The 27,196-nt window shown below is 42.5% G+C and overlaps 1 protein-coding gene across 1 annotated transcript in view; it reads right to left on the reverse strand.

The window, feature by feature from the left end:
- Positions 1-27,196, reverse strand: part of LOC144260155 (dynein axonemal heavy chain 5-like) — a 259,923-nt gene that overhangs the window by 9,022 nt on the left and 223,705 nt on the right. Inside the window, exons 64-65 of the mRNA XM_077808714.1 lie at positions 18,220-18,352; positions 5,383-5,591 (exon numbers count right to left, since the gene is read on the reverse strand). Of these exons, the coding sequence (XP_077664840.1) occupies positions 5,383-5,591; positions 18,220-18,352 (342 nt within the window). The remainder of the gene's footprint in view (positions 1-5,382; positions 5,592-18,219; positions 18,353-27,196) is intronic.

Raw genomic sequence — 27,196 nt, forward strand, 5'->3', positions numbered from 1 at the left:
CATTATAATTGGGTTTGAACGAGTTGGGATCCCTATTATATAGCTAAGGGAGTTGGTAAGTAATGGCCAAATAGTGTCATCAGATACACCCATTAGCTCAAAGCAGAACCTGTGTGACGAGAATATGTTTTTCCCTCTCAGTATGTAGAAATGATCCCAGTACCAATATTTTAAAATAGAAACCTGTAAAACTAAAAGCCAAGTATCCTTATTCGGAAGGTCACAGAGAGATACCAGATCCCAGATAAACTAAGAAAAGAGAGCACAGAGAAGAGATTAAAGTACAGAGGGCAGGGTGAGGAAAGTGGTTCAGATGCTTGGCCAAACAAGGAAATAGTGATAATAATAAATAAAATACTACTAATAATAAATTATAAGAAGGGAAGGATAGCTGTCCATTAGGAGCAAGCCTGAGACAGACGGCAGAGATCAGCTATTATCACAGAGATGGCAGGACCCATTCATTGTCTATAGCGGGGTTCTTAACACTCATCACCATACTGGAAAGAATCCTAATCAATGCAAGAGATGGGCTGATACTGAAAAGGCTGGCTGCCCAATGATTCTGCCATTACTGACGATGAATCAAGAAGCAACAAGATGTAAATCAGTGTAATAGGGGTTCGGGTTCAGTTCTTCTTCCATTTCTCTCTCCCTTGCGACAATTGACTTTCATGTGGTGTTTTGTTTCAGTTTCTAGTGGTCTATGCCATTTTCATTCAGATTCTGAAGTAGGGCAAGATATTTAATCCCACTCATCTGCATGCCCACTCATCTCCAGCATATTCACTAGAGGCTACTGACGTAAACTGGAGTTTTGTTTTCTTTCCCTTCCAAGAACTAATACAATCTAACTTTGACTCTTTGGATGTGGAGGATCAAGACAACTGGGCTATGTGATGTGGTAGACTGAAGTCAGTTATTCTTATTGTTACAATAAACATGTTTTCCTCTTCACCTCACCCAGCTAATGTGGGAGGCCTCCCTTTATGGTTTATTTCATATTTCCCAACTATGCTTGCAAAACAGAACTATCATTGTGTTACTGTGGAAATAAGTGTGCACTGGCGAATGGGGCACTGCACCTTACAGAAGAACCCTTTCCTACTGTGCCTCCAACACTAAGCCCCTGCTGCAGCAGAAAGCAGTGCTTGCGGGGTTTTTTTGTTTTTGTTTATCACTCACATTAAAACATCCTTTTTGACACAAAAACAAAACCAAAGACACCATACTAGCTTGTAGTGAAAGTGCAAGAGAGCAAGGGTACTTTTTGCTTGCTGTAACCTGGAGGTGCAAAGATGCATGAAAGGTGCTAACATTTTTTTAAACCATATTTTAATCACATTTTGTCTCACTTCTAAAAAAGATTTAGTGCTAGATTAATTCCAGGGGTGGGTGATAGTCCACGTCAGGTCTCATTTACTTGAACTGGTTTCCTTGGCCCAGTGTAAACACAAAAGGAACAGGGTTTCTTTCACATATGGACCTGATCCTCCTCTCACACCAGCATAAATCAGGAGACGTTCCCATGAAGTCACTGAAGTTACCCTATTTTAGAACCAGCATAAGTCAGAACAGAATTGGGCCCTCTATTTTTAATGTGAGAGCACACTGTATTCTGAATGAAGCAGATTTATCTTCTTCTCTTGTGTTAACCATTACCATCATCAATAGACTGATGCAAAGAGAAGACAGCAGGCTATACAGACGGGGATAAGAAATAGATTTCTGAGATATACAAATGAGAGATGTTCTTGACTATTTATAAGTTATTATTAACAAGCCAGTTTTGCCAGTAGAATTAATTCTTTATCCCTTTGAACCCATTTTTGTAGATGGGAATTCATTTTCTAAATCTCTGATCCATGTGATAGTGATTTAAAAAAATTATAACTATATTATTAATTATAATCATTTTAAATAAAATGTAACACAATAAAGTTTAGCAGGATACTTTCTGACTCTTACGTTTGTAGTTGCTGACACAAATGAACATTAAAGTCATGTAAACATACAGTATGCAGGGATTCTTCTGTACACTTTCCAGGTTTAGAAAGTTTTACAAATGTGTGTTATGTAGTGTTAAGTTTGCACATTTCTGCAAGCTCTTCCTGTATTGTTGTGGTCTATTAAGTCCCAGCTTGTTTGGAGACATTTTATTCTGATTACTTGGCTTCTTATTGAGGTGTCCAGATGTCCAGAGCCAACAAGTAGGATGCCCAATTTAGCCTGGCAGAATTGTAAACCTGTCACTAGACCAAGGCATGAACAAAGCCAACTAACATAGCCAGAGTAAAAACTAGGTCTGTTCTTGGGCATCTTTAGTGCAAAATCTAGCAGCAGTAAGTGAAGAAAATGTCAGGAAACAGTATGAATTTTGAGATGTCTAACCATTCTCCAGACAAGTACTAGTTTACACAATACTTCACGTTACCAAAATAGTGTATCAACACTAACTTAGGTTTCAGAGTAACAGCCGTGTTAGTCTGTATTCGCAAAAAGAAAAGGAGTTCTTGTGGCACCTTAGAGACTAACCAATTTATTTGAGCATGAGCTTTCGTGAGCTACAGCTCACTTCATCGGATGCATACTGTGGAAACTGCAGAAGACATTATATGCACAGAGACCATGAAACAATACCTCCTCCCACCCCACTCTCCTGCTGGTAATAGCTTATCTAAAGTGTTCATCAAGTTGGGCCATTTCCAGCACAAATCCAGGTTTTCTCACCCTCCCCGCCCCCCCCCCCCCCACAAACTCACTCTCCTGGTGGTAACAGCCCATCCAAAGTGACCACTCTCTTTAAAATGTGTATGATAATCAAGGTGGGCCATTTCCAGCACAAATCCAGGTTTTCTCACCCCCTCACCCCCCTTCAAAAACCACACACACAAACTCACTCTCCTGCTGGTAATAGCTCATGCAAAGCGACCACTCTCCCTACAATGTGCATGATAATCAAGTTGGGCCATTTCCAGCACAAATACGGGTTTTCTCACCCCCCCCACCCCCATACACACACAAACTCACTTGATAATCAAGGTGGGCCATTTCCAGCACAAATCCAGGTTTTCTCACCCCCCCCACCCCCTTTTCCACACACACAAACTGACTCTCCTGCTGGCAATAGCTCTTCCAAACTGACCACTCTCCTTACAATGTGCATGATATTCAAGGTGGGCCATTTCCAGCATAAATCCAAGTTTAACCAGAACGTCGGGGGGAAGAAAAAAACAAGGGGAAATAGGCTACCTTGCATAATGACTTAGCCACTCCCAGTCTCTATTTAAGCCTAAATTAATAGTATCCGATTTGCAAATGAATTCCAATTCAGCAGTTGCTCGCTGGAGTCTGGATTTGAAGTTTTTTTGTTGTAAGATAGCGACCTTCATGTCTGTGATTGCGTGACCAGAGAGATTGAAGTGTTCTCCGACTGGTTTGTGAATGTTATAATTCTTGACATCTGATTTGTGTCCATTTATTCTTTTACGTAGAGATTGTCCAGTCTGACCAATGTACATGGCAGAGGGGCATTGCTGGCACATGATGGCATATATCACATTGGTGGATGTGCAGGTGAACGAGCCTCTGATAGTGTGGCTGATGTTATTAGGCCCTTTGATGGTGTCCCCCGAATAGATATGTGGGCACAGTTGGCAACGGGCTTTGTTGCAAGGATAGGTTCCTGGGTTAGTGGTTCTGTTGTGAGGTATGTGGTTGTTGGTGAGTATTTGCTTCAGGTTGGGGGGCTGTCTGTAGGCAAGGACTGGCCTGTCTCCCAAGATTTGTGAGAGTGTTGGGTCATCCTTCAGGATAGGTTGTAGATCCTTAATAATGCGTTGGAGGGGTTGTAGTTGGGGGCTGAAGGTGACGGCTAGTGGCGTTCTGTTATTTTCTTTGTTAGGCCTGTCCTGTAGTAGGTGACTTCTGGGAACTCTTCTGGCTCTATCAATCTGTTTCTTTGTGGGGGGGGGGGGGGGCGGAGGGTGAGAAAACCTGGATTTGTGCTGGAAATGGCCCAACTTGATGAACACTTTAGATAAGCTATTACCAGCAGGAGAGTGGGGTGGGAGGAGGTATTGTTTCATGGTCTCTGTGCATATAATGTCTTCTGCAGTTTCCACAGTATGCATCCGATGAAGTGAGCTGTAGCTCACAAAAGCTTATGCTCAAATAAATTGGTTAGTCTCTAAGGTGCCACAAGTACTCCTTTTCTTTTTGCGAACACTAACTTACTGATTCTCACAGCACCCCTGGTGAGGCAGGTAAGACAGCAAATGGTCTGACAGCATAATAGCAGTTCAGGGATATTTAAAAGTGCCTGTAATGGACTCTTGAGTCTTGTGGACAAAATCAAATGTTAAACTATAATAGTTTCTTTGAATCCTTGGATTCTGATGTCTGTAGGACAGGACACTGGGACTATAAAGTTGTGACGGTGGACTATTTATTCTCCAAAACAGTCAGTCCAGATAGACACCTGAAGATCCTCTACCCTTAGCCCAGGACAATATTTGCCACACCCATCTCCATCAATTATTTTTCTCTTCCTGGCAACTTCATCATCTAACATTTACATTGCTAACATCCATTGGTATTAATAAAAATACATCTTTTAAATAACTCTCTTTCGGTTCCACAAAATTGGCCATGCACTCACCCAAGACATCTCAGAATCCACCATTTCCAGATGTCACAGCTCCCAGAAATATCTGCTGCATCATGAAACTTTCATCAGTGTGCACAGCCATACAAAGTAGTCACATGATGAAGGTGTGAATTCTTCCTTCTTCCAACCTCAGCCCTTCTCTTTGTTGCTTTTCTTTTTGTTATGTCTGACCTATTTTAGACTATGCAGTGTGGGGACTGTGTTCTTTATCTCTCTGCAAATTGCCTGGCACAATTTTAGGTGCGTTATACAAAATATATATCTCCACATTATGGAACTGGCCCACAAGGGCTCGGAGGCAAGTCCCATTTAACCCATAAATGGCATGTTTTTAAAACTTTCTTTTTAAAATGTAATTATTTCATACGCTAGGAAGCTTTAAATAAATGAATGACACGCAAATGACTCTTATTACAGGGCAAGGGGAGGGAAGAAAAAGAAAGAAAAAAGGGAGTAAGGAGTTGAAATGTGCAGAAACTCATTGAGACTATTTATATACATTCTATTATTATTATAATAATAACTTGATGGTGCTACTTTCTGTTATTTCAGTAACCATATTTTGGGCTAATAAACATCTCATCCTTAAGATCTGGAGCTTATTTAACTCGGGACACAATTATAACTGAGTTAGCGGGATGCTTTCTCAAGTTATCATTTAGTTATTGCATAGGATTTAAAATATCATGCTTAAGCTAATTTGGTAACCTTACCTGTGGATTAAAGAATCCTGTCATCCAGAATTGATTTGGTCGGCCATCCAGCAGCCAGCTGCTAAATTGTTGGTTTCTTTCAAGAAGCTCAGTAAACCAAAACCCTAAAGTAGCAGATTCCCAGGAAATCTTGAACCAAAGCTTGGGAATTCTGGCATCATACATGTTATCCAAAGCATCTCGCAAGTCTTCTGACATAATAATGGTTCCTGAATTGTAAGTAAAACATGTACAGAATGAACTTCTCCCCAGCTTCCAAAGGCAATTAAAACTTCTAAACAATGTTCTAAATCCAAATGGATCTCTCTTGTTGAGCCTTAATTATACAACTGTTCAAATGAAGTCAAATTGCAACAAACATATAAGTCTCAGCCCACAGCTAATAATGAATAAAGGACATTTCTTATAATATTATGTGAAGAAATAAAGAGATTTTTTTCAAACAACTTTTTTTCCCAATTTATATTCATTGTATTGACACTGTGCTTGTAAATGTGATGAATTGTTTCAATATAAGTATATTTTAATGTCTCCCTTCACACTATCAGAGAGAGATGTATGCTGTCTATGCCATCTATATCCTAATCATGTATTGACAGAGAATATATTCATTGCAATTATTTTGTTACAGATGATGAGTCCACACATTTTCATTACTAAGAGCTCCCAATAGTGAAATAGTAAAGTAATGGCAGAGATACAGGCAAATGTTTTCTTTTTGGCAGTGGTAGTCCACACACACATGCTACATACAGTACAGTGGTTTCCATTAAAAAAGATTGGCATTTACTGCTTGTAAAATAATTAACCTCACTATGACATCCACAGTATTCTGTAAAGCAGAGGTTCTCAGCCTCTGCTCTGTGGAGCACTTGCTGGTGGTCCACAGCGAGCTGGCTGTCCTCCATATTTTGAGCTCCTAAATTGTATTAAAAGACACCTATAATGAATTGAATAGAGCAACGAGCTCAGTGTATCCCAGTTCCAGTTAGAACCCCTAGGTAGTACCACAATACAAATAACAATTATATTTCAATATAACCAACTGCTGTAGTTGCCACGGGGATTGAATGTTATTGCAGATAGAATGAGGGGGCTCACGGAATTGTACAGGGGGGAGAAAGGGAGGTGATCTGTGTGACTACGAATGGGAAGGTGTGTGATCCAGCAGACTACCTCTGTGTTCTGGTGTGGTCCACACTATGGAAACCTCTTTCCTACACTATTCTCTGGTTCACTGAGATAAAATTTTACAAACCTGGGGTGAGAGAAAGGAGTGGTGTGTCAAGAAACCAAAGTTCAGTCCATAGTTTAGGTGAACTCCTGATTCCTTGCTGACACAGCTCTCACATAGGAGCATCCATGAATACACTACGTTTATGTCACGAAGGTCAAGGAAGTCACGGAATCCGTAACTTCTGGAGACATCTGTGACATTCTCTGCTTCAGCCTCAGGAGCTGTAGGATTCTGGAGCTGGCAGCCAGCAGGGTCCTGGCAGGATTCCAGTGACAGCAGCAACAGGGGCCCCCTGCAAGGTTCCAGCAACAGGTGATCAGACTCCTGAGGGGGTCTAGGGGGAGGGGGACACGTTGGGCTAGGAGTGTCCCATTTTCTCTTTGGGAAATATGGTCACCCTGCAGTTTCCAGCTGTCCTGGGCAGAGGGGGAACCCCACAGCTCCCAGCCACCACGGTGGTGGGGGAAAATCATGGGCTGCAGCAGCAAAAGTCACAGACGGGTCACGGCTTCCATGAATTTTTATTTATTGCCCGTGACCTGTCCGTGACTTTTACTAAAAATAACCATGACAAAACCTTAGCCCTATCCATGAGTAGTGCTTTTTACATTCTCCCGTTGGTTATAAGACTCCATCCCTTCCTGGCAAACAATGACCTGGCTCAGTTATACCTGCCTTTGTCACCTCCTGTCTGTGCAATATTCCTAGGCAAGAAGCTGTTAGCTTTTAGGAAACTCCAACTAGTACAGAATGCTACAGTGCATCTCTTCAGCAACACTGGTTTTCCATAGATCATCGAGTCAAGTTCAAGATCTCGGTCCTTACCTAGAAGATGTTCAATGGCAAGGTCCAGAATATCTAAAAGATCATCTAAAGCTCTGGGATGAAGAGCATTGTTGACAACTTCACTCCACAGCTACACTACGCTAAGAGGAAAGCTTGTCTTTGCAGGAGACGGACAAGTCCGAGACTGTGGAAAGAAGTCCTCCAGGAACCACCCCAAGAATAACACAAACCTCACCACCTTCTGCTCCACATTCAAGGGGCATTTCTTCAACCTGACCTTCTCTAACATAAACACAGCAGAATTTACATTACAAAAACACACCAAAACTCTCCTCTGCACACACAATTCTCTCCCTCTAGGGTGAGGATGAGAGGGAGAAAGAACCACACGTGACAGATGTTAATCATGTCACATAATACACTATTAGAAGGCACTCAGACAATACATTGATGAGGGCGGAAAACAGAATAGAAAAGTATAAGGGACCCTAAGGGACCCTCTGCCAGCAAAGGATAGCTAGAGTTCATTGCTCTCTGGCCACTCCTCCTCCCCATACTGACACAACCAACAACCAGGATCTGTGAGAGGGCTACTCCTGAGGGAATTCTGCGCCCAAAAATAAAAAAAAAAGTAAAGTTACAAATACTTGGTAACCAAGACCCTGCATTCCAGGTATAATCCTGGATTTTCATTTAAATTACATTACTTTTATTTTGGTGTTTGGGTGTTCTGTAAAGTAGACTGTCGCTTTAAATTGCTCAGACATTCACACGTGAAAGTCAGACAGTTTTACTAATCATTGTCCTGCATTTTTTTTTTAAATGGATAAGTAAAATAGATCCCGAGCTGTAATCTAACCCCATTGTGCCTCTCTGGCACAGGAAAAAAAGCGAGACAGCACATAGACTTTCCTAGCTGAAGATTGCTTTACTGTCATTTACAGTAAGGCTCCTTTACACCTTTCTGGCAAGGTAAAATTGACCATAATTGACTAAGAATGGGAATGCCTAACTAACAATGGGAACATTAGCAGCCTGCCTGCTTAGTTGTTACATTCCTGCTCTGCCTCAGGGACAGCGCCTGCTTCACGCAGCCCTACGCGGAGAGGGACAGAGTGAGGGCTAGTCGACACTGGCAGCGTTAAAGCACTGCTGCGGCAGCACCTTAACGTGCCTCGAGTGGTCGCAGTGCTGCGCCGGGAGCTCTCCTAGCGCTCTAAAAAAACCCACCTCCATGAGGGGCGCAGCTCCCAGCGCTGGTGCACTGTCCACACCGGCAATTTACAGCGCTGAAACTTGCTGCACTCAGGGGGGTGTTTTTTCACACCCCCTGAGCGAGAAAGTTGCAGTGCTGTAAATTGCCAGTGTAGACAAGGCCTGAGTCTCTCACTCGATCACACGCAGGCATGCGCCCAGCCCCACTCCCTTAACATCTCTCCCCAGACTCATGCATGCACACCCAGCCTCCTTCCTCCCCCAGCAGTGATCTGCTCTCTGCTGCCAGCTGCTCCCAGCAGACACACCCAGACTGCCACAGAAGGGGCATGTTCCTCACAGATTTCTTTGCTCCCCTATTTTTCTGCGGAGAAGCCAAGAAATTTGCGGAAGGTATGAATTCTGCACCCCCGCCCCCAAGGGCGCGGAATTCCCCCAAGAGCAGAGGGCAGTATAGGAGCCAGCTATGCCATCTCTACACCCATTAGGCACTTCCCTATGCTGCAGCCTCCTAGTTGGTGTTTGTGTGTGTGTGGGGGGGGGAACAGACAAACACAACCAGACTCTGCTCCCTGTGCACCACCTGAGAGACACCAAGGGAGCAGCGTGGACCAGGGAGTCTCCCACTACAACTGGAAACACTGTCCCACATGTCCCTCTGTGATGACTCATGATTGTCGCTGGAAATAATAAACCAGACTTTTGTTACAAACATGAAGCAAACTTAACAAAAGAGCTGTAGAGGCTGAGAAGACGTGCTCAGTGCCCTGGCCTTGGCTACATCTCTGCATTACTATGCTGAGTGAGTGGGTGTGAGCTTTGGCAGCAGGGATATGGTACTTGAGTTGCAGCACCAGGACAGACTGAATGCCATCTGTGGGCGTTGCTATGCATTCCTGCAGCTCAGATGCTTTGATAAAAATAAAACAGTGGAGAGAAATTAGATTAATTACCAAATGAGAGGGATAGATACATCTGTTCCAGAAAACAGAAACTCTCAAATAACAAGGACTGGAAAACAGACACAGGGAATGTTGAGTGAATAATGCAAAACCATATATTTCTACTATCTAACTAATAGAAAACAGGAGGCAGCCCGTTGTAAAGGGGCTAACTGAACATTTTATGAACTTAACGTGACTGGCTGTAATGTTCTATGAACTTCACTTGCCTGCTGTTTATAACAGTTATTTTTGGATTTTATGTGGTCGGGTCCCCTTTCATGGGTACAATGAAGCCCTTATTAAGATGACAGATTAAAGGTCAGGTCATTTAAAGTCTCTGAAGGGGCTTTTTGATATTTCTAAAATAATTTGTACTGTAACCATACTGCACGTAGATTAGAGCTTTTAAAACAGGTTTCTACCCTGAGTTGCCCTGTCTCTGGCTATGCCTGCACAATGAAGTACGGGTGTGATTTCCCTGCTGGCATATACTTACTTGTGCTAGCTCTTATTGAGCAAGGGCAAGTAGAAATCGCTGGGTAGTGGTGGTCACCCTGGCAATGGCAGCAGAGGCACAGCTGAGCTATGCCAAAAACCTATACACACAGCACTCCAGCTCGTAGTGTAGACGTAGCCTCTTTTGGCCCGTCTAAATACTTCCAACTACTGTGCAGAGAAAGAGGCAAGGTAAAGCTCCTGTAGGTGTTCAATTCAATACTGGACAAGACGAGTTTTTGTGGCTAATTAAAGTAATTATGTCAAGGGGCTGCACAGCTACATTCTAGCACATTTGTCCTAGTCTGTGATTCTGTATTTAGTGATTCACCATGTAACAGAATGAAAGCTTTGTTCTATTTATATTATCTGAGGGCTTGGCAGAGCTCAATTTTCCCCCCATAATTTTGATGGATAATGTATGTTTATTCTTTCCTATTTTCATCAATTTAAATCTTTACAGTTGCATGAAATTATGGGGTTTAAGCATTTCTTTAGTTTTTATTGATTTAAATTCTCACAATTATGGGAAATTATGGGACAGTCAGCCAATAATTATTTAATGATGGTAGACAATGAGATTCAAAAAGTTAAAGCTTTATAACTGTTAGAATACCAATTGTCAATATCACATGTCAAAATTTATAAAATAAATGTCCTTAAATCAAACGCTAATAAGTTAAGCAGCATTTTTCTTACTTTGCCTAGCTGTAAATTTTGGTTATTATAGATGGAAGTAGTTTTTAATTGATTTGTGAGTGTCCAGTGAAACTGATGTTCATTTACCGATAACAATTTAATCCTTCCAAGCCTAATTATGTGTATATAGTAGCTCCTCGTTAATACTTGGGCTCACACCTATCTCTGTAATGAGCTGGATCTGAACATCCTGAAATATGGGAAGGTTCGGATTTGGACCACAGTTTTGAACCTCTTCATTTGGAAGGATTTGCCTCCAGCTAGAGAGGTGAAGATCCAGATGTGCAGCTCGAACTAGCAGTTGGGATCTTAAGCTTTGGTTTCAGCAAGAACTCAAGTTTCCAAGCCTCTTTCTCTTTTCATGTGCATAGGTGTAAATCAGAAATAACTTAACTGAAACGAGAGAGTTACACAAGGATAAAACCCATGTGAATTAAAGGAGAATCAAGCCTCTAGTTCCTGTATTCTGATATTGCTCATAAACAGTTGTCATGGTTACAGGGCAAGCTGTGCTTTAGAGACCTTTTAGTCTATCTGATGTGCACCCCTCAAGAGGCAGTTTTTGCTACCTTCCATCTGGGTGGAACCACACATTCCTACCACTCTTAGACTGTGTTTCTGGACTGCAGCCCCTCTGTTTACCAACTATATTAACCCAACAGGCCCAAATGAGTTCTGCTCCTGTAAGACCTTTGCTCTGGGGGGCCTGTGACAGTGGCTGATTAGAGTGACTCACAAACAGCTGCTTCAAAACAAAGCTTTATTTATTCATTCACCCAAAGGTACATAGGATGCAGAGCAAAGGGTAAAAACAATAAAGGCCTATACTCATATTTACCTTTACCTAACTTTTAATCTTTCCTTGCAAGCTTTGGTAAATTCTATTCAGCCCACTTACCTCCATTTCTAGGCTGGAAGAAGCAGACTGACCTGCTGCAGCATGCTCTGTGTGTCTTCTTGCATCCCTCTCAGTGTTCACTCACACTCCCTGGGTGGCTCCTGGCAACATACCCAACTCTCTTCCTTTTCTAGGCCTGAGGTCCTTTAATGGTTTAGCACCCACTTTGATCCTGAGCTTGTGCATAGGAAGAATAAACCTTACCAGCCTGGTTGGCGCCAGTCAAGGGCACTCCCCAGTTCATAGCTTCCCCCCTAGTTCCCTCAAGGCCTGTTGATATTCTCGCGGACTGTACCTTTTCATAGATTCATAGATTCATAGATATTTAGGTCAGAAGGGACCATTATGATCATCTAGTCTGACCTCCTGCACAACGCAGGCCACAGAATTTCACCCACCACTCCTACAAAAAAAACCTCACACCTATATCTGTGCTATTGAAGTCCTCAAATTGTAGTTTAAAGACCTCAAGGAGCAGAGAATCCTCCAGCAAGTGACCCGTGCCCCATGCTACAGAGGAAGGCGAAAAACCTCCAGGGCCTCTTCCAATCTGCCCTGGAGGAAAATTCCTTCCCGACCCCAAATATGGCGATCAGCTAAACCCTGAGCATATGGGCAAGATTCATCAGCCAGATACTACAGAAAATTCTTTCCCAGGTAACTTGGATCTTACCCCATCTAAAACCCATCACAGGCCATTGGGCCTATTTACCGTGAATATTTAATTACCAAAACCATGTTATCCCATCATACCATCTCCTCCATAAACTTATCGAGTTTAATCTTAAAGCAAGATAGATCTTTTGCCCCCACTACTTCCCTCGGAAGGCTATTCCAAAACTTCACTCCTCTGATGGTTAGAAACCTTCGTCTAATTTCTAATCTAAATTTCCTAGTGGCCAGTTTATATCCATTTGTTCTTGTGTCCACATTGGTACTGAGTTTAAATAATTCCTCTCCCTCTCTGGTATTTATCCCTCTGATATATTTATAGAGAGCAATCATATCTCCCCTCAGCCTTCTTTTAGTTAGGCTAAACAAGCCAAGCTCCCTGAGTCTCCTTTCATAAGACAAGTTTTCCATTCCTCGGATCATCCTAGTAGCCCTTCTCTGTACCTGTTCCAGTTTGAATTCATCCTTCTTAAACATGGGAGACCAGAACTGCACACAGTACTCCAGGTGAGGTCTCACCAGTGCCTTATATAACGGTACTAAAACCTCCTTATCCCTACTGGAAATACCTCTCCTGATGCATCCCAAGACGACATTAGCTTTTTTCACAGCCATATCACATTGGCAGCTCATAGTCATCCTATGATCAACCAATACTCCAAGGTCCTTTTCCTCCTCTGTTACTTCTAGTTGATGCGTCCCTAGCTTATAACTAAAATTCTTGTTATTAATCCCTAAATGCATGACCTTACACTTCTCACTATTAAATTTCATCCTATTCCTATTACTCCAGTTTACAAGGTCATCCAGATCCTCCTGTAGGGTATCCCTGTCCTTCTCTAAATTAGCAATACCTCCCAGCTTTGTATCATCTGCAAACTTTAGTAGCACACTCCCACTTTTTGTGCCCAGGTCAGTAATAAAAAGATTAAATAAGATTGGTCCCAAAACCGATCCCTGAGGAACTCCACTGGTAACCTCCCTCCAACTTGACAGTTCACCTTTCAGTAGGACCCGTTGTAGTCTCCCCTTTAACCAATTCCCTATCCACCTTTCAATATTCCTATTGATGCCCATCTTATCCAATTTAACTAATAATTCCCCATGTGGCACCGTATCAAACGCCTTACTAAAATCTAAGTAAATTAGATCCACTGCGTTTCCTTTATCTAAAAAATCTGTTACTTTCTCAAAGAAGGAGATCAGGTTGGTTTGGCACGATCTACCTTTTGTAAAACCATGTTGTATTTTGTCCCATTTACCATTGACTTCAATGTCCTTAACTACCTTCTCCTTCAAAATTTTTTCCAAGACCTTGCATACTACAGATGTCAAACTAACAGGCCTATAATTACTTGGATCACTTTTTTTCCCTTTCTTAAAAATAGGAACTATGTTAGCAATCCTCCAATCATACGGTACAACCCCTGAGTTTACAGATTCATTAAAAATTCTTGCTAATGGGCTTGCAATTTCTTGTGCCAATTCTTTTAATATTCTTGGATGAAGATTATCTGGGCCCCCCGATTTAGTCCCATTAAGCTGTTTGAGTTTCGCTTCTACCTCAGATATGGTGATGTCTACCTCCATATCCTCATTCCCATTTATCATGCTACCATTATCCCTAAGATCCTCTTTAGTCTTATTAAAGACTGAGGCAAAGTATTTGTTTAGATATTGGGCCATGCCTAGATTATCCTTGACCTCCACTCCATCCTCAGTTTTTAGCGGTCCCACTTCTTCTTTCTTTGTTTTCTTCCTATTTATATGACTATAGAACCTTTTACTATTGGTTTTAATTCCCTTTGCAAGGTCCAACTCTACTTGACTTTTAGCCTGTCTCACTTTATCCCTACATATTCTGACCTCAATAAGATAGCTTGCCTTACTGATCCCTCCCTTCTTCCACTCCCTATATGCTTTCTGCTTTTTCTTAATTACCTCTCTAAGATGCTTGCTCATCCAGCTTGGTCTACAACTCCTGCCTATGAATTTTTTCCCCTTTCTTGGGATGCAGGCTTCCGATAGCTTCTGCAGCTTTAATTTAAAATAATCCCAGGCCTCCTCTACCTTTAAACCCATAAATTCTTCAGTCCAATCCACTTCCCTAACTAATTTCCTTAATTTTTGAAAGTCAGCCCTTTTGAAATCAAAAACCTTAGTTGCAGATTTATTTTTGTTAATCCTTCCATTCAGTTTGAACTGAATTAGCTCATGATCACTTGAGCCAAGATTATCCCCTACAACCATTTCCTCTATGAGGTCCTCATTACTCACCAAGACCAAATCTAAAATAGCATCCCCTCTAGTCGGTTCGGCAACTACTTGCTGAAGGAATCCATCAGCTATCGCATCTAGGAAAATCTGAGCCCTATTATTATTACTAGCACTCGTCCTCCAGTCTATATCTGGGAAGTTAAAGTCTCCCATGATCACACAGTTTCCATTAGTATTTACTTTATTAAAAACATTAAAAAGGGCTCTATCCATATCCAAATTAGATCCCGGCGGTCTATAGCACACCCCAAGCACTATCCCAGGAGAGGCTCTAATAGTTTTCTTCCCCAATTTAATTTTTGCCCAGACAGACTCAGTCATATCCATTTCATCGCTTCTTATTTCTTTACATTCTATCTCATCATTGATATACATTGATATCTTTGCCATTGTTTTGTTTCCTGTTTGTTTCCCCCCTGATAGCCTCCTTTGATTTAAGACCTTGCAGTCAGGCAGGCTACCACCAATCAGGTAAACCGACGTGCATATATTTGTAAAAAAATAGCACACTTAACTCCCTCATTCTCCACAATAGCTATTTACTCTATTCAGTAACACTGCTGACATATTTTAAAAACAAGCGCACACAATTTATCCTGGCAAACTGTCTTGAAAATTTACCAGCACAGGCACCAAATCTACATGTCCACGCATTATCATGATGGTAGATGATACAAAAAAAGTAATATTTTATGTGTGCGCACACACATACACAGAGCCTTGCCCCACACCAGCTCAGTAGAACATTGCAAAACTGTTCTGCAGCATATTTTAAAGTCTTCTGTGTTTCCTGTAGTTTATCCTAAATCTACACTATTTGCTTCTGAACACTTAGATATTCAGCATCAAGCCAAGTGTGTATATAAGATTTAGTAATATATCCAAAAGTATCTTTTAGCTTTTAAAAAGATAATCAGAGTAACCAGCTTTCCTCAGGGTGAGAAGAATAATAGAAATTGGAAATTATTGGGCCAATATATTTTTGAGTTACGAGGTGGCAAAACACATTAGTTCTTTTTTTCCAGAAGTCTCAAAACATGAATTTTCCGATTGCCACATTTTATGAATGCTTTCTTGAATGCCTCCAAACATCCCCAAATAAAATTCTCCTCTGGAATACCCTGATGACTCCTGATGTGGCTCCCATACAGTCATTGTGGGAATCAATGGAGAAAGAACAAAGGACTCTTCAGTCCAAATGCACACGCCCCATGATATGAGCTAACAAAAATGTCATTATCTTTAGCTGCACTGGAGCTCTCTTCATCTTTGCAGGCAGCCATCAGAAGCCAATAGGATCCTAGCTCGCAGGAGACCATGCTTTTAATCTGGTTGCTAACACAGCAAGATCAACTCATTGAGCTTCAACTTCTCCCTTTGCAAAATGAAGGTAAAATTATAGTTTAGTTTACCAGGGTCTTTTGAGATCTAACTAACCTACGTTTGTAAGGTGCCATGTATAATGTGTGTAAAGCATTATGACTCACTGGAATCACAGATGGGAATAGAATTCAAAGCCTCCTGTCCTGACTGTCTTCCTCCACCTCCAACTATCATTCCTCCCGGCTACCTGGCCTACTGACTGAAAAATGATGATCCTTCATCATAGTTTTTTGGAAAGATAAAGTCAGCTTGTACAGCTACAAATCTTAGGAACTCTGCAAGGTACTTATCCTCCACATAACTCATATTATGTTTCCACAGGGGTCATGGGTACTTCAGCATTGTGGCTGTGCAGTGTAGGAAACACGTATGACACTGATGTCATATTTAAGAAGCACCTAAAGCTAGCATGCTAGCCAGCACGCATTACATAGATCAATGCAGCACTCAAAACAGATGATGAAAAGGCTTTTAATAACATATTAAATCTGCAACCGAAACCTATAAAGACTAGTGAAAGGCACCAGTACTCAGCTAGGGCAACATATTAATCTCATATTTGGGATTTCTAGACCAAGCCTTTTCTGAGTTACATTGGTCTGAAAGAGTCAGGAATGTGTCATTTTTAGGATGCCCACAGCTCTATCTCCCAGAAACTTTATCTAAATTATCTTAAGCTTTATACCCTGGCATAAATTTAAGCCTGAAAAAATTCCAAATCCAGACAGGAAATTCACCAAAGTTTGGGTCATTTTGATCTGGGGGTTTGATTCAGGGCCATTTCTAGTTACTCCCAAAATGAAAAGGATATACATCCACAAAAACACGACCCCCCTCTGAAATGACTGCTCTGTGTCAAACTCACACTTATTTAGGTCAGTTGAGAGGACAACGTTCACTTTTGCTTTCAGATTTATGTGGAGTATTATATCATTCCAACTGGGAAATAAATTCTGGGCAATCAGTAAGTAATTAAAACAGCACTAACGGGTGGAACCTAATAGTGAGTACAAAGCGCAGCTACAACTCTAATAACCAGAATTTGAACTCAAAAATATAATCTGGATGAAAAACTGGTTGAAAAACCATACTCAGATATCAATGGTTCACTGTCAAACTGGGGGACTTAACTAGTGGGGTCCCACACCGGTCAATCCTGGGTTCAGCACTACTCATTGTTTTCATGAATGACTCAGATAATGAAGTGGAGAGTATTCTTATAAAATTTGTGGATGACACCACACTCTACTTCCACGTACTGAAAAAAATCTTCTTAGGCTTTTCTTTTGGGAGTCTGATTTTATATTCTCCTTCCAGCTAGCCATTTTAATGATACCATATGGGCAAAATGGGATGTGAGAAGGAGGAAACAGAAAGCAACACGAGCCATCTATTCCATCGCCTTCACTCCAACATTGCTTATCTCTTACCTTAAGCTGAACTCTCTCAGCTCCAACGTGTGCAGAATGCCACTGCCCCGCTGCTAATTAGTATGTAATTTTATAACTATGCTTCTTCTTAGCTCTATACAATTAAGCCTCAGTTTGATTCTGAATCATTTTGCCATACAGTTTATGGTCCCAATCCTACAATTCATAGCACACAGGTGCAGCAGTGCAGCTCTGCAAAGACGGATTGGCTTCAGTGGGGTTCATCTGGGTACAAAAACGATTAGGGGACTGGAACACATGACTTATGAGGAGAGGCTGAGGGAACTGGGATTGTTTAGTCTGCGGAAGAGAAGAATGAGGGGGGATTTGATAGCTGCTTTCAACTACCTGGAAGGGGGTTCCAAAGAGGATGGATCTAGACTGTTCTCAGTGGTAGCTGATGACAGAACAAGGAGTAATGGTCTCAAGTTGCAGTGGGGGAGGTTTAGGTTGGATATTAGGAAAAACTTTTTCACTAGGAGGGTGGTGAAACACTGGAATGGGTTACCTAGGGAGGTGGTGGAATCTCCTTCCTTAGAAGTTTTTAAGGTCAGGCTTGACAAAGCCCTGGCTGGGATGATTTAATTGGGGATTGGTCCTGCTTTGAGCAGGGGTTTGGACTAGATGACCTCCTGAGGTCCCTTCCAATCCTGATATTCTATGATTCTATGAGCAGTGCCACAGGGCACAGTGAATTGCAGGACCAGTGCACCATAAATCAAGGTAGATGTGGGAACATTGTTAGTGTCACTATACTGTTATAATCCTTTAGAAATTAATGCTGTATGATTATATACTTACCATCTATGGCCAGTTTGAGATCAGTCAGTGTAGTTCGAACTCTTGATATAACACGCTGCATACGGTCAATTTCCTGACGTAGAAATATATTTAAGGGTTGAATTTCTCCCATCTTTTGAAGCTGGGCTTTCACCTAAACAGAGTTTAGGGAAAAAAAACATATCTATTATTATGTAGATATACAAATATGGTAACACTTTTAAAAGCACAAAGGTACTTTTTAAAATTTTACCCACAAACCCTAAAAACCAAACTACACAGTAATGGATGGCCAATGGTCATCCTGCACCAGCTTTATGGTCTAGTATGTTGTGACTCTTCAGGCCTAGTAAAAAGGAGCTTCATCCCAATGGAGGGGAGATTGCCAGCTTTTGGAAGGGAAACTTTAGCCTTTACTTCTACAGTAGAAGCTCAGAGTTACAAACACCAGAGTTACGAACTGACCGTTCAACCTCACACCTCATGTGGAACCGGAAGTACGCATTCAGGAATCAGCACAGACAAGAAAAAAGCAAACTCAGTACATTACTGTGTTAAATGTAAACTACTAAAAATATAAAGGGAAAGTTAACAAAAAGAAAAAGATTTGACAAGTTATATAGAGTTAGAATTCTAATAAAATCAAACATCAGCCTAATACAGCGGGTGCTATTTTGCCAAGGCCAAAAGTCCATTAAATGTTAATTTGTGCTTTTCTTGAAAGACACCAAGGTTTTGTAGACACCAGGAAGTTAATGCACAGTAAGCTAGATGAATTTAAAGCACACTAGTTTTCCCACACTGAGGGCTAGTCTACACTTAAAATGCTGCAGATGCGCTGCTGTTGTACTTCAGTGAAAACACTATCTATGCTGATGGGAGGGCTTCTCCAGTTGGTGTAGGTAATCCATCCACCCCCACCCCCACCACCCCTGAGAGGAGGTAGCGAAGTCTATGGAAACATTCTCCCATCGACCTAGCGCTGTCTACACTGGGGCTTAGGTTGGCTTAACTGCGTCATTCATGGGTATGGATTTTTCACACCCCTGAACAACATAGTTAGGTCAACCTAATTTCCTACTGTAGACCAGGCCTAACTCCACAAGTGGACATTCAAATGCCCCCAGACAGCTTAGCTTACTACACTTTAAAGGGTAATAAGTTAAAGAGCAAAAAGGCACACTTAGTGCACAGTATCCAAGTACACACGGAGTTAATGAGGAGTAGTGTTGTGATAACTGAGCCTATAAATAATGACAGGTTTCAGAGTAACAGCCGTGTTAGTCTGTATTCGCAAAAAGAAAAGGAGTACTTGTGGCACCTTAGAGACTAACCAATTTATTTGAGCATAAGCTTTCGTGAGCTACAGCTCACTTCATTGGATGCATACCGTGGAAAATACAGAATATGTTTTTATACACACAAACCATGAAAAAATGGGTGTTTATCACTACAAAAGTTTTTCTCTCCCGCCACCCCACTCTCCTGCTGGTAATAGCTTATCTAAAGTGATCACTCTCCTTACAATGTGTATGATAATCAAGGTGGGCCATTTCCAGCACAAATCCAGGTTTTCTCCCCAGCCTCCCCAACAAACCCACTCTCCTGTTGGTAATAGCTTATCTAAAGTGTTAAACCCTGGATTTGTGCTGGAAATGGCCCACCTTGATTATCATACACATTGTAAGGAGAGTGATCACTTTAGATAAGCTATTACCAGCAGGAGAGTGGGTTTGTTGGGGAGGCTGGGGAGAAAACCTGGATTTGTGCTGGAAATGGCCCACCTTGATTATCATACACATTGTAAGGAGAGTGATCACTTTAGATAAGCTATTACCAGCAGGAGAGTGGGGTGGGGGGAGAGAAAACCTTTTGTAGTGATAAACACCCATTTTTTCATGGTTTGTGTGTATAAAAACATATTCTGTATTTTCCACGGTATGCATCCGATGAAGTGAGCTGTAGCTCACGAAAGCTTATGCTCAAATAAATTGGTTAGTCTCTAAGGTGCCATAAGTACTCCTTTTCTTTGAGCCTATAAATTTACCCTAATTGTAATCTTAATTGTGAAAAGTATATGAAAGCTCATAAAATGTTACAATAACCTAAAATAACAATTGTTACTAGAAAGTCAGTGAAGTTGCTTTCAATAATGAATGTTATGAAAAGGTGCAAAAGACTCAGACAGACTAAATTAGTCCAAACAAAAAGGCCATGTCTTTTTGGGTCCTTAAAGAGAAAGACTTTGGAGGAAAGGAAAAAAATAGTAAAGAACAGATGGAGGCTGCTGCAGCGAGCTTCATCATCATGGCTGCCACCCACATCATTTCCTGGGACTCTGGGCCTTCTTTATCCTAATCCTGAGGGATGCCCAGACCAGACTGGGCTGGAGAGAAAGTTCCAGATGACAATGCCACCCCTTCTAGTGCCAGCTGAATCCCAAACGCCGAAATTAAATGGGATCAGACTTCAACAATTGCAGCAAAACTCCAACTCATCTCAGTTAACTTCTCTTTTTACCCAAAAGGACAGTTATTACCATCTTTAATACCATCTAAAAGATTGTCATACACAAATGTTTTTCCTTCTAAAACTCTCTCCAGCTACAGTGAAAGGGAAGAAGATATGTTGTTAAAATAAAAGTCTTATTTTATGTTTATCTTACTTTATATTTCAAATGCTTTATCTGTTTTTCCTTCTTTTCTGCATTTTTAATAAAAGGTTAAAAGAAAGTTTAATGGTGTGTTTGCCATGGTACTAAGCAGGCTGAGGTCTGTGTATACCAAACCCCAAACCTTGTTTAACATTGTTCAATGTTGGACAATGAGACTGGGTTATGTTAACATCTTTGGCTCATTTATTCTATTTAAATTAATATAACAGTAGCTAGTTCACTTGAAATTCACACCCTAGGTTTCTCCGTACTAGTTTCTCCATGTAGACAAACCCGAAGGGTGAATGCTATTGTAACAACATAATGTTATATCTAGCACCATTCCTCTTTAAAAAGGAAGAAAAGCGTAGCACTTGAAAGGTAATTCTTGATAGGACAAGAGAGTAAATGCTTTGACAGCCTCCATTTCTCAGGTTTCATCTTCAGGCCTTTGAAAATACCCTTTTAAACTTTACATGGTTTTCTCCTTGGGGGACAACCACCAGTGAGGTTATTCATTATATTTTAAATCATATGCATATATGATTTTACAGAAAGGCTGTCCATGGAGTAGGTGCCAACAGATTACACTAATGCTTTCAAGTTTGACAGCTCATTCTACAGAATGAGTCAATATGCTTTTCTTTCTTTCTAAATCACTAAAACCAGCTAGTACTAGAGCATTTAAAATTAGAGCTGGGAGAATAGTTTCCTGTGGACAATTTATTTTGTGAATAATGCCCTCTTTTCTGTTCACAAATGATTTGCAAACAGCCTTTGATTTTTAAGACTTTCACAGGAAATCCACTCCTTTTGCCCAAACAGCCAAAAGAACAACTATCAGAGGGGTAGCTGTGTTAGTCTGTATCCACAAAAACAACAAGGAGGCTGGTGGCATCATAAAGACTAACAGATTTATTTGGGCATAAGCTTTCGTGGGTAAAAAACCCACTTCTTCAGATGCAAGTGTGAGGAAGTGGGGTTTTTTACTCAAAACCCATGAAAGCTTATGCCCAAATAAATTTGTTAGTCTTTAAAGTGCCAGAAGAACAACTGTTTGCTCCACTTAGTGTTTTGTCTCAGTATCCCTGTGATAAATGAAACAGGGTAGGCTCCCTGTTATGGACACACAGCCAGCCAGTTAGCTATAAAATCCTTCTTAGGCCTGGTCTACACTACGAGTTTATGTCGGATTTAGCAGCGTTAAATTGAATTAACCTTGCACCTGTCCACACAATGAAGCCATTTTTTTCGACATAAAGGGCTCTTAAAACCGATTTCTGTACTCTTTCCCAATTAGGGGATTAGGCCTGAAATCAACATCGCCGTTTCGAATTAGGGTTAGCGTGGGCGCAATTTGAAGGTATTGGCCTAAAGGAGCTATCCCACAGTGCACCATTGTGACCACTCTGGACAGTACTCTGAACTCGGCTGCACTGGCCAGGTGTACAGGAAAAGCCCCGGGAACTTTTTGAATCTCATTTCCTGTTTGGCCAGGCGAACTCATCAGCACAGGCGACCATGCAGTCCCAGAATCAAAAAAGAGCTCCAGCATGGACCGAACGGGAGGTACCGGATCTGATCGCTGTATGGGGAGAGGAATCCGTGCTATCAGAACTACGTTCCAAAAGACGAAATGCCAAAACATTTCAAAAAATCTCCGAGGCCATGAGGGACAGAGGCTACAGCAGGGACGCAACACAGTGCCGCATGAAACTTATGGAGCTCAGACAAGCGTACCAGAAAACCAAAGAATCAAATGGACGCTCCGGGACAGAGCCCCAGACATGCTGCTTCTACGCTGAACTGCATGCAATTCTAGGGGGGGCTGCCACCACTACGCCAGCCCTGTCCGTGGACTCCAATGATGGGGTACTTTCTGCCATGCCTGAGGATTTTGCAGACAGGGAAGATGAGGAGGAGGAGGACGAGCTTGAGGAGAGCACACAGCACACCATTCTCCCCGACAGCCAGGATCTTTTTATCACCCTGACTGAAATACCCTCCCAACCCAACGAAGCTGGAGAAGGGACCTCTGGTGAGTGTACCTTTTAAAATATAATACATGTTATAAAAGCAAGTGTTTTTTAATGATTAAGTAGCCTTGAGGACTTGGGATGCATTCGTGGCCAGTACAGCTACTGGAAAAGTCTTTTAACGTGTCTGGGGATGGAGCGGAAATCCTCCAGGGACATCTCCATGAAGCTCTCCTGGAGGTACTCTAAAAGCCTTTGCAGAAGGTTTCAGGGGAGAGCAGCCTTATTCCGTCTTCCATGGTAGGACACTTTACCACACCATGCTAGTAGCAAGTAATCTGGTATCATTGAATGACAAAGCCTGGCAGCATATGGTCCTGGTGTTTGCTGGCATTCACGCAACATCCATTCTTTATCTCTCTGTGTTATCCTCAGGAGAGTGATATTGTTCATGGTAACCTGGTTGAAATAGGGGAATTTAATTAAGGGGACATTCAGAGGTGGCTGAAAAGAAATCCTCCCAGCAGTTAGCCATGCGGTGGGGTGAGGGGGCCATTGGTGCTGAGCTGTTCGCGTTTGGCTAGCAGGGATCTTCCCTGATACCAGCCACACGGTGGGGTGAGGGGTAAAGCAATCATCCCAGAGAATTGGATGGGGGGAGAGAGGGTTAGTTTGGTTTCTGCTGCTGCACGTTAGCAGGAAACCGCAGCACTAAATGGCCAACTCAACATGCTTTGCTTGGTATGGGAGAGGAGGGCACTGCGGTTATGAAGGTTGCAGAAGCCGAAAGACTATGGCTTACCATGGCTGCCTGCAAGCCGAATTCTGTTGCCCGGCACTGCGTGTGTGATTTCTAACACCAAAGCTGCAGGTACTCAATATAAGATGCAAAATGCGACCTTGTACCAAAATCTCATGTGCTATGTAATGTGAATAGTGTTGTTCACCATGAAAGAGTATAGCCAGTGTTCTGTAAAATGTATCTTTTTAAATACTTCACTCCCTTTATTTCCTCCAGCAGCTGCAAACGTTTCAAGCCTCCCTCCTCCGTCCCAAAGGCTATCTCAGATAAGGCGGTGAAAGAAACGCACGCGCAATGAAATGTTCTCTGAGCTCATGCAGTTGTCTGGCACTGACAAAGCTCAACAGAATGTGTGGAGGGACACAATAGCAGAGTACAGGAAAGTGGCCAATGAACGTGAGGAGAGGTGGCGGCAGGAAGATCAGAGGAGGCAGGATGCAACGCTGGGGCTACTGCGGGATCAAACGGACATGCTCTGGCACCTGGTGGAGGTTCAGGAATGGCAGCAGGATCACAGACTGCTGCTGCAGCCCCTGTTTCACTGCCCTCCCTCCTCCCCAAGTTCCATAGCCTCCTCACCCAGATGCCCAAGAACGCAGTGGGGGAGGCTCCGGGCACCCAACCACTCCACCCTAATGGACAGCCCAAGCAACAGAAGGCTGTCATTCAAGAAGTTTTAAAGTGGCCTTTTCCTTCCCTCCTACCCTCCTCCCACACCCCACCCAGGCTACCTTGTGAGTTATCTCCCTATTTTTATAATCAATTAATAAAGAATACATGGTTTTTAAACAATAGTGACTTTATTTCCTTTGCAAGCAAGCTGTGATCGAAGGGGGGAGGGTGGGTGGCTTACAGGGAATTGAGAGTCAACCAAGGGGGCGGGTTTTCATCAAGGAGAAACAAATAGTGTCACACGGTTCTCTAGCAAGTCATGAAACTGGTTTTCAAAGCTTCTCTGATGTGCAGCGCTTCCTGCTGTGCTCTTCTAACTGCCCTGGTGTCTGGCTCCATGTATTCAGCGACCAGGCGATTTGCCTCAACCTCCCACCCTGCCATAAACGTCTCCCCCTTACTCTCACAGAGATTGTGGAGCGCACAGCAAGCATCAATAACAATGGGAATATTGGTTTCGCTGAGGTCTGAGCGAGTCAGTAAACTGCGCCAGTGACCCTTTAAACATCCAAATACACACTCTACCACCATTCTGCACTTGCTCAGCCTATAGTTGAACAGCTCCTTACTACTGTCCAGGGTGCCTGTGTATGGCTTCATGAGCCAGGGCATTAAGGTTAGGCTGGGTCCCCAATGATAATTATAGGCATTTCAACATCCCCAACAGTTATTTTCTGGTCTGGGAAGTAAATCCCTTCCTGCAGATGTTTAAACACACCAGAGTTCCTGAAGACCCAAGCGTCATGAACCTTTCCCGGCCATCCCACACTGATGTTAGTGAAATGTCCCTTGTGATCCACCAGTGCTTGCAGCACCATTGAAAAGTACCCCTGCAGTTTATGTACTGGCTGCCCTGGTGGTCTGGTCCCAAGATAGGGATATGCGTTCCATCTATGGCCCCACCACAGTTTGGGAATCCCATTGCAGCAAAGCCATCTACTATGACCTGCACATTTCCCAGAGTCACTACCTAGCAGCAGCTCAGTTGAATTGCGTTGGCTACTTGCATCACAGCAACCCCCAGAGTAGATTTGCCCACTCCAAATTGATTCCTGATTGACCGGTAGCTGTCTGGCATTGCAAGCTTCCACAGGACTATTGCCACTCGCTTGTGAACTGTGAGGGCTGCTCTCAGCTTGGTATTCTTGAGCTTCAGGGCAGGGGAAAGCAAGTCACAAAGTTCCATGAAAGTGCTCTTACGCATGCGAAAGTTTCGGAGTCAATGGGAATCATCCCCAACCTGCAACACTATGCGGTCCCACCACTCTGTGCTTGTTTCCTGGGCCCAGAATCGGCGTTCCACGGCATGAGCCTGCCCCAGTAACATCATGATCTCCAAACTGCTGGGGACTAAGGTTTTAGAGAAATCTGTGTTCATGTCCTCATCACCGCGCTGCCATCACCTCCTCGCCTGGTTTTTCAGGTGCTGGTTCTGCATAAACTGCACGATAATGCGCGAAGTGTTTACAATGGTCATAACTGCTGTGGTGAGCTGAACGGGCTCCATGCTTGCCATGCTATAGCATCTGCTCAGGCAACCCAGGGAAAAGGGCATGAAATGGTTGTCTGCTGTTGCTTTCATGGAGGGAGGGAGGGAGGGTTGATTGATGACATTTACCTATAACCACCCACGACAAATTTTTGGCCCCATCAGGCATTGGAAGCTCAGCCCAGAATTCCAATGGGCAGTGGGGACTGCGGGAACTGTGGGATAGCTACCCACAGTGCACGCCTGGATTATCGACGCTTGCCACAGTACTGTGGACGCACACTGCCGAATTAATGTGCTTAGTGTGAACGCATGCACTTGACTTTATACAATCTGTTCCCAAAAATCGACTTCTGTAGAATTGGAGTACTTTTGTAGTGTAGACATGGCCTTAGTAACTGTTCTCTACTTGCTTTACCTGTAAAGGGTTAAAAAAGTCTCACTGCTAAGCATAGGTAAAAGGAAGTGAGTGGTCACCTGACCAGATGGGAAGGCTAGAACTTTTTAAAATTGAGGAAAAAACTTCCCCTTTGTCTGTCTGTGGTTGTTCTCCCGGGGAGAGGGGGTTAGAGCAGCGATGCTGTAAGAAACTTTGGGCCAGGTCTGAAGAATCATCTGTATTATACCTAAAAACTACTCATTCGAAACCCCAGATATGTAAGTAGATCAGGAAATGTCTAGGAAGATGCAATTAGGTTTCAGAGTAACAGCCGTGTTAGTCTGTATTCGCAAAAAGAAAAGGAGTACTTGTGGCACCTTAGAGACTAACCAATTTATTTGAGCATGAGCTTTCATGAGCTACAGCTCACTTCATCAGATGCATACCGTGGAAACATCTCTTTTATTTCTTTATGGCTTGTGGATTCCTCTGTGCTAACCCCAGGTGCTTTTGTTTTGCTTGTAACCTTTAAATTGGACCTTAAGAAAGCTATTCTTGAAGCTTAATTCTTGTATTTGGGTTCTTTTTAAATTTAGCAATAGCCTGAGTTTTCAGGTGTATTTTCTTTCCTTTATTTTTTTAAATAAAATTTACCTTTTTAAAGAACAGGATTGGAGTTCTGTGTCTTAAGAGGTTTGTGCACATTTTTTTTTAAATTAGCTGGTGGCAACAGCTGATTTCCTTTGTTTTTGCTGCTCAGCTTTCCCCGGGAGGGGGGAGGGCTTGAGGATACCCCACAGGAAGGAATTCCCAAGTGTGCCTTCCTGGGTTCTCAAAGTGGTTCTGCACTTGGGTGGTAGCAGCATCTACCCATCCAAGGTCAGAGAAAAGCTGTACCTCGGGAGTTTAATACAAGCCTGGAGTGGCAAGTATTAATTTTTAGAATCCTTGCGGACCCCCACCTTCTGCACTTGAAGTGCCAGCGTGGGAATTTAGCTTTGACAATCCCAAAGAAAAAGTGTGATAC

This window comes from Eretmochelys imbricata, chromosome 2 (assembly GCF_965152235.1).
Source record: "Eretmochelys imbricata isolate rEreImb1 chromosome 2, rEreImb1.hap1, whole genome shotgun sequence".
Taxonomy (NCBI): Eukaryota; Metazoa; Chordata; order Testudines; family Cheloniidae; genus Eretmochelys; species Eretmochelys imbricata.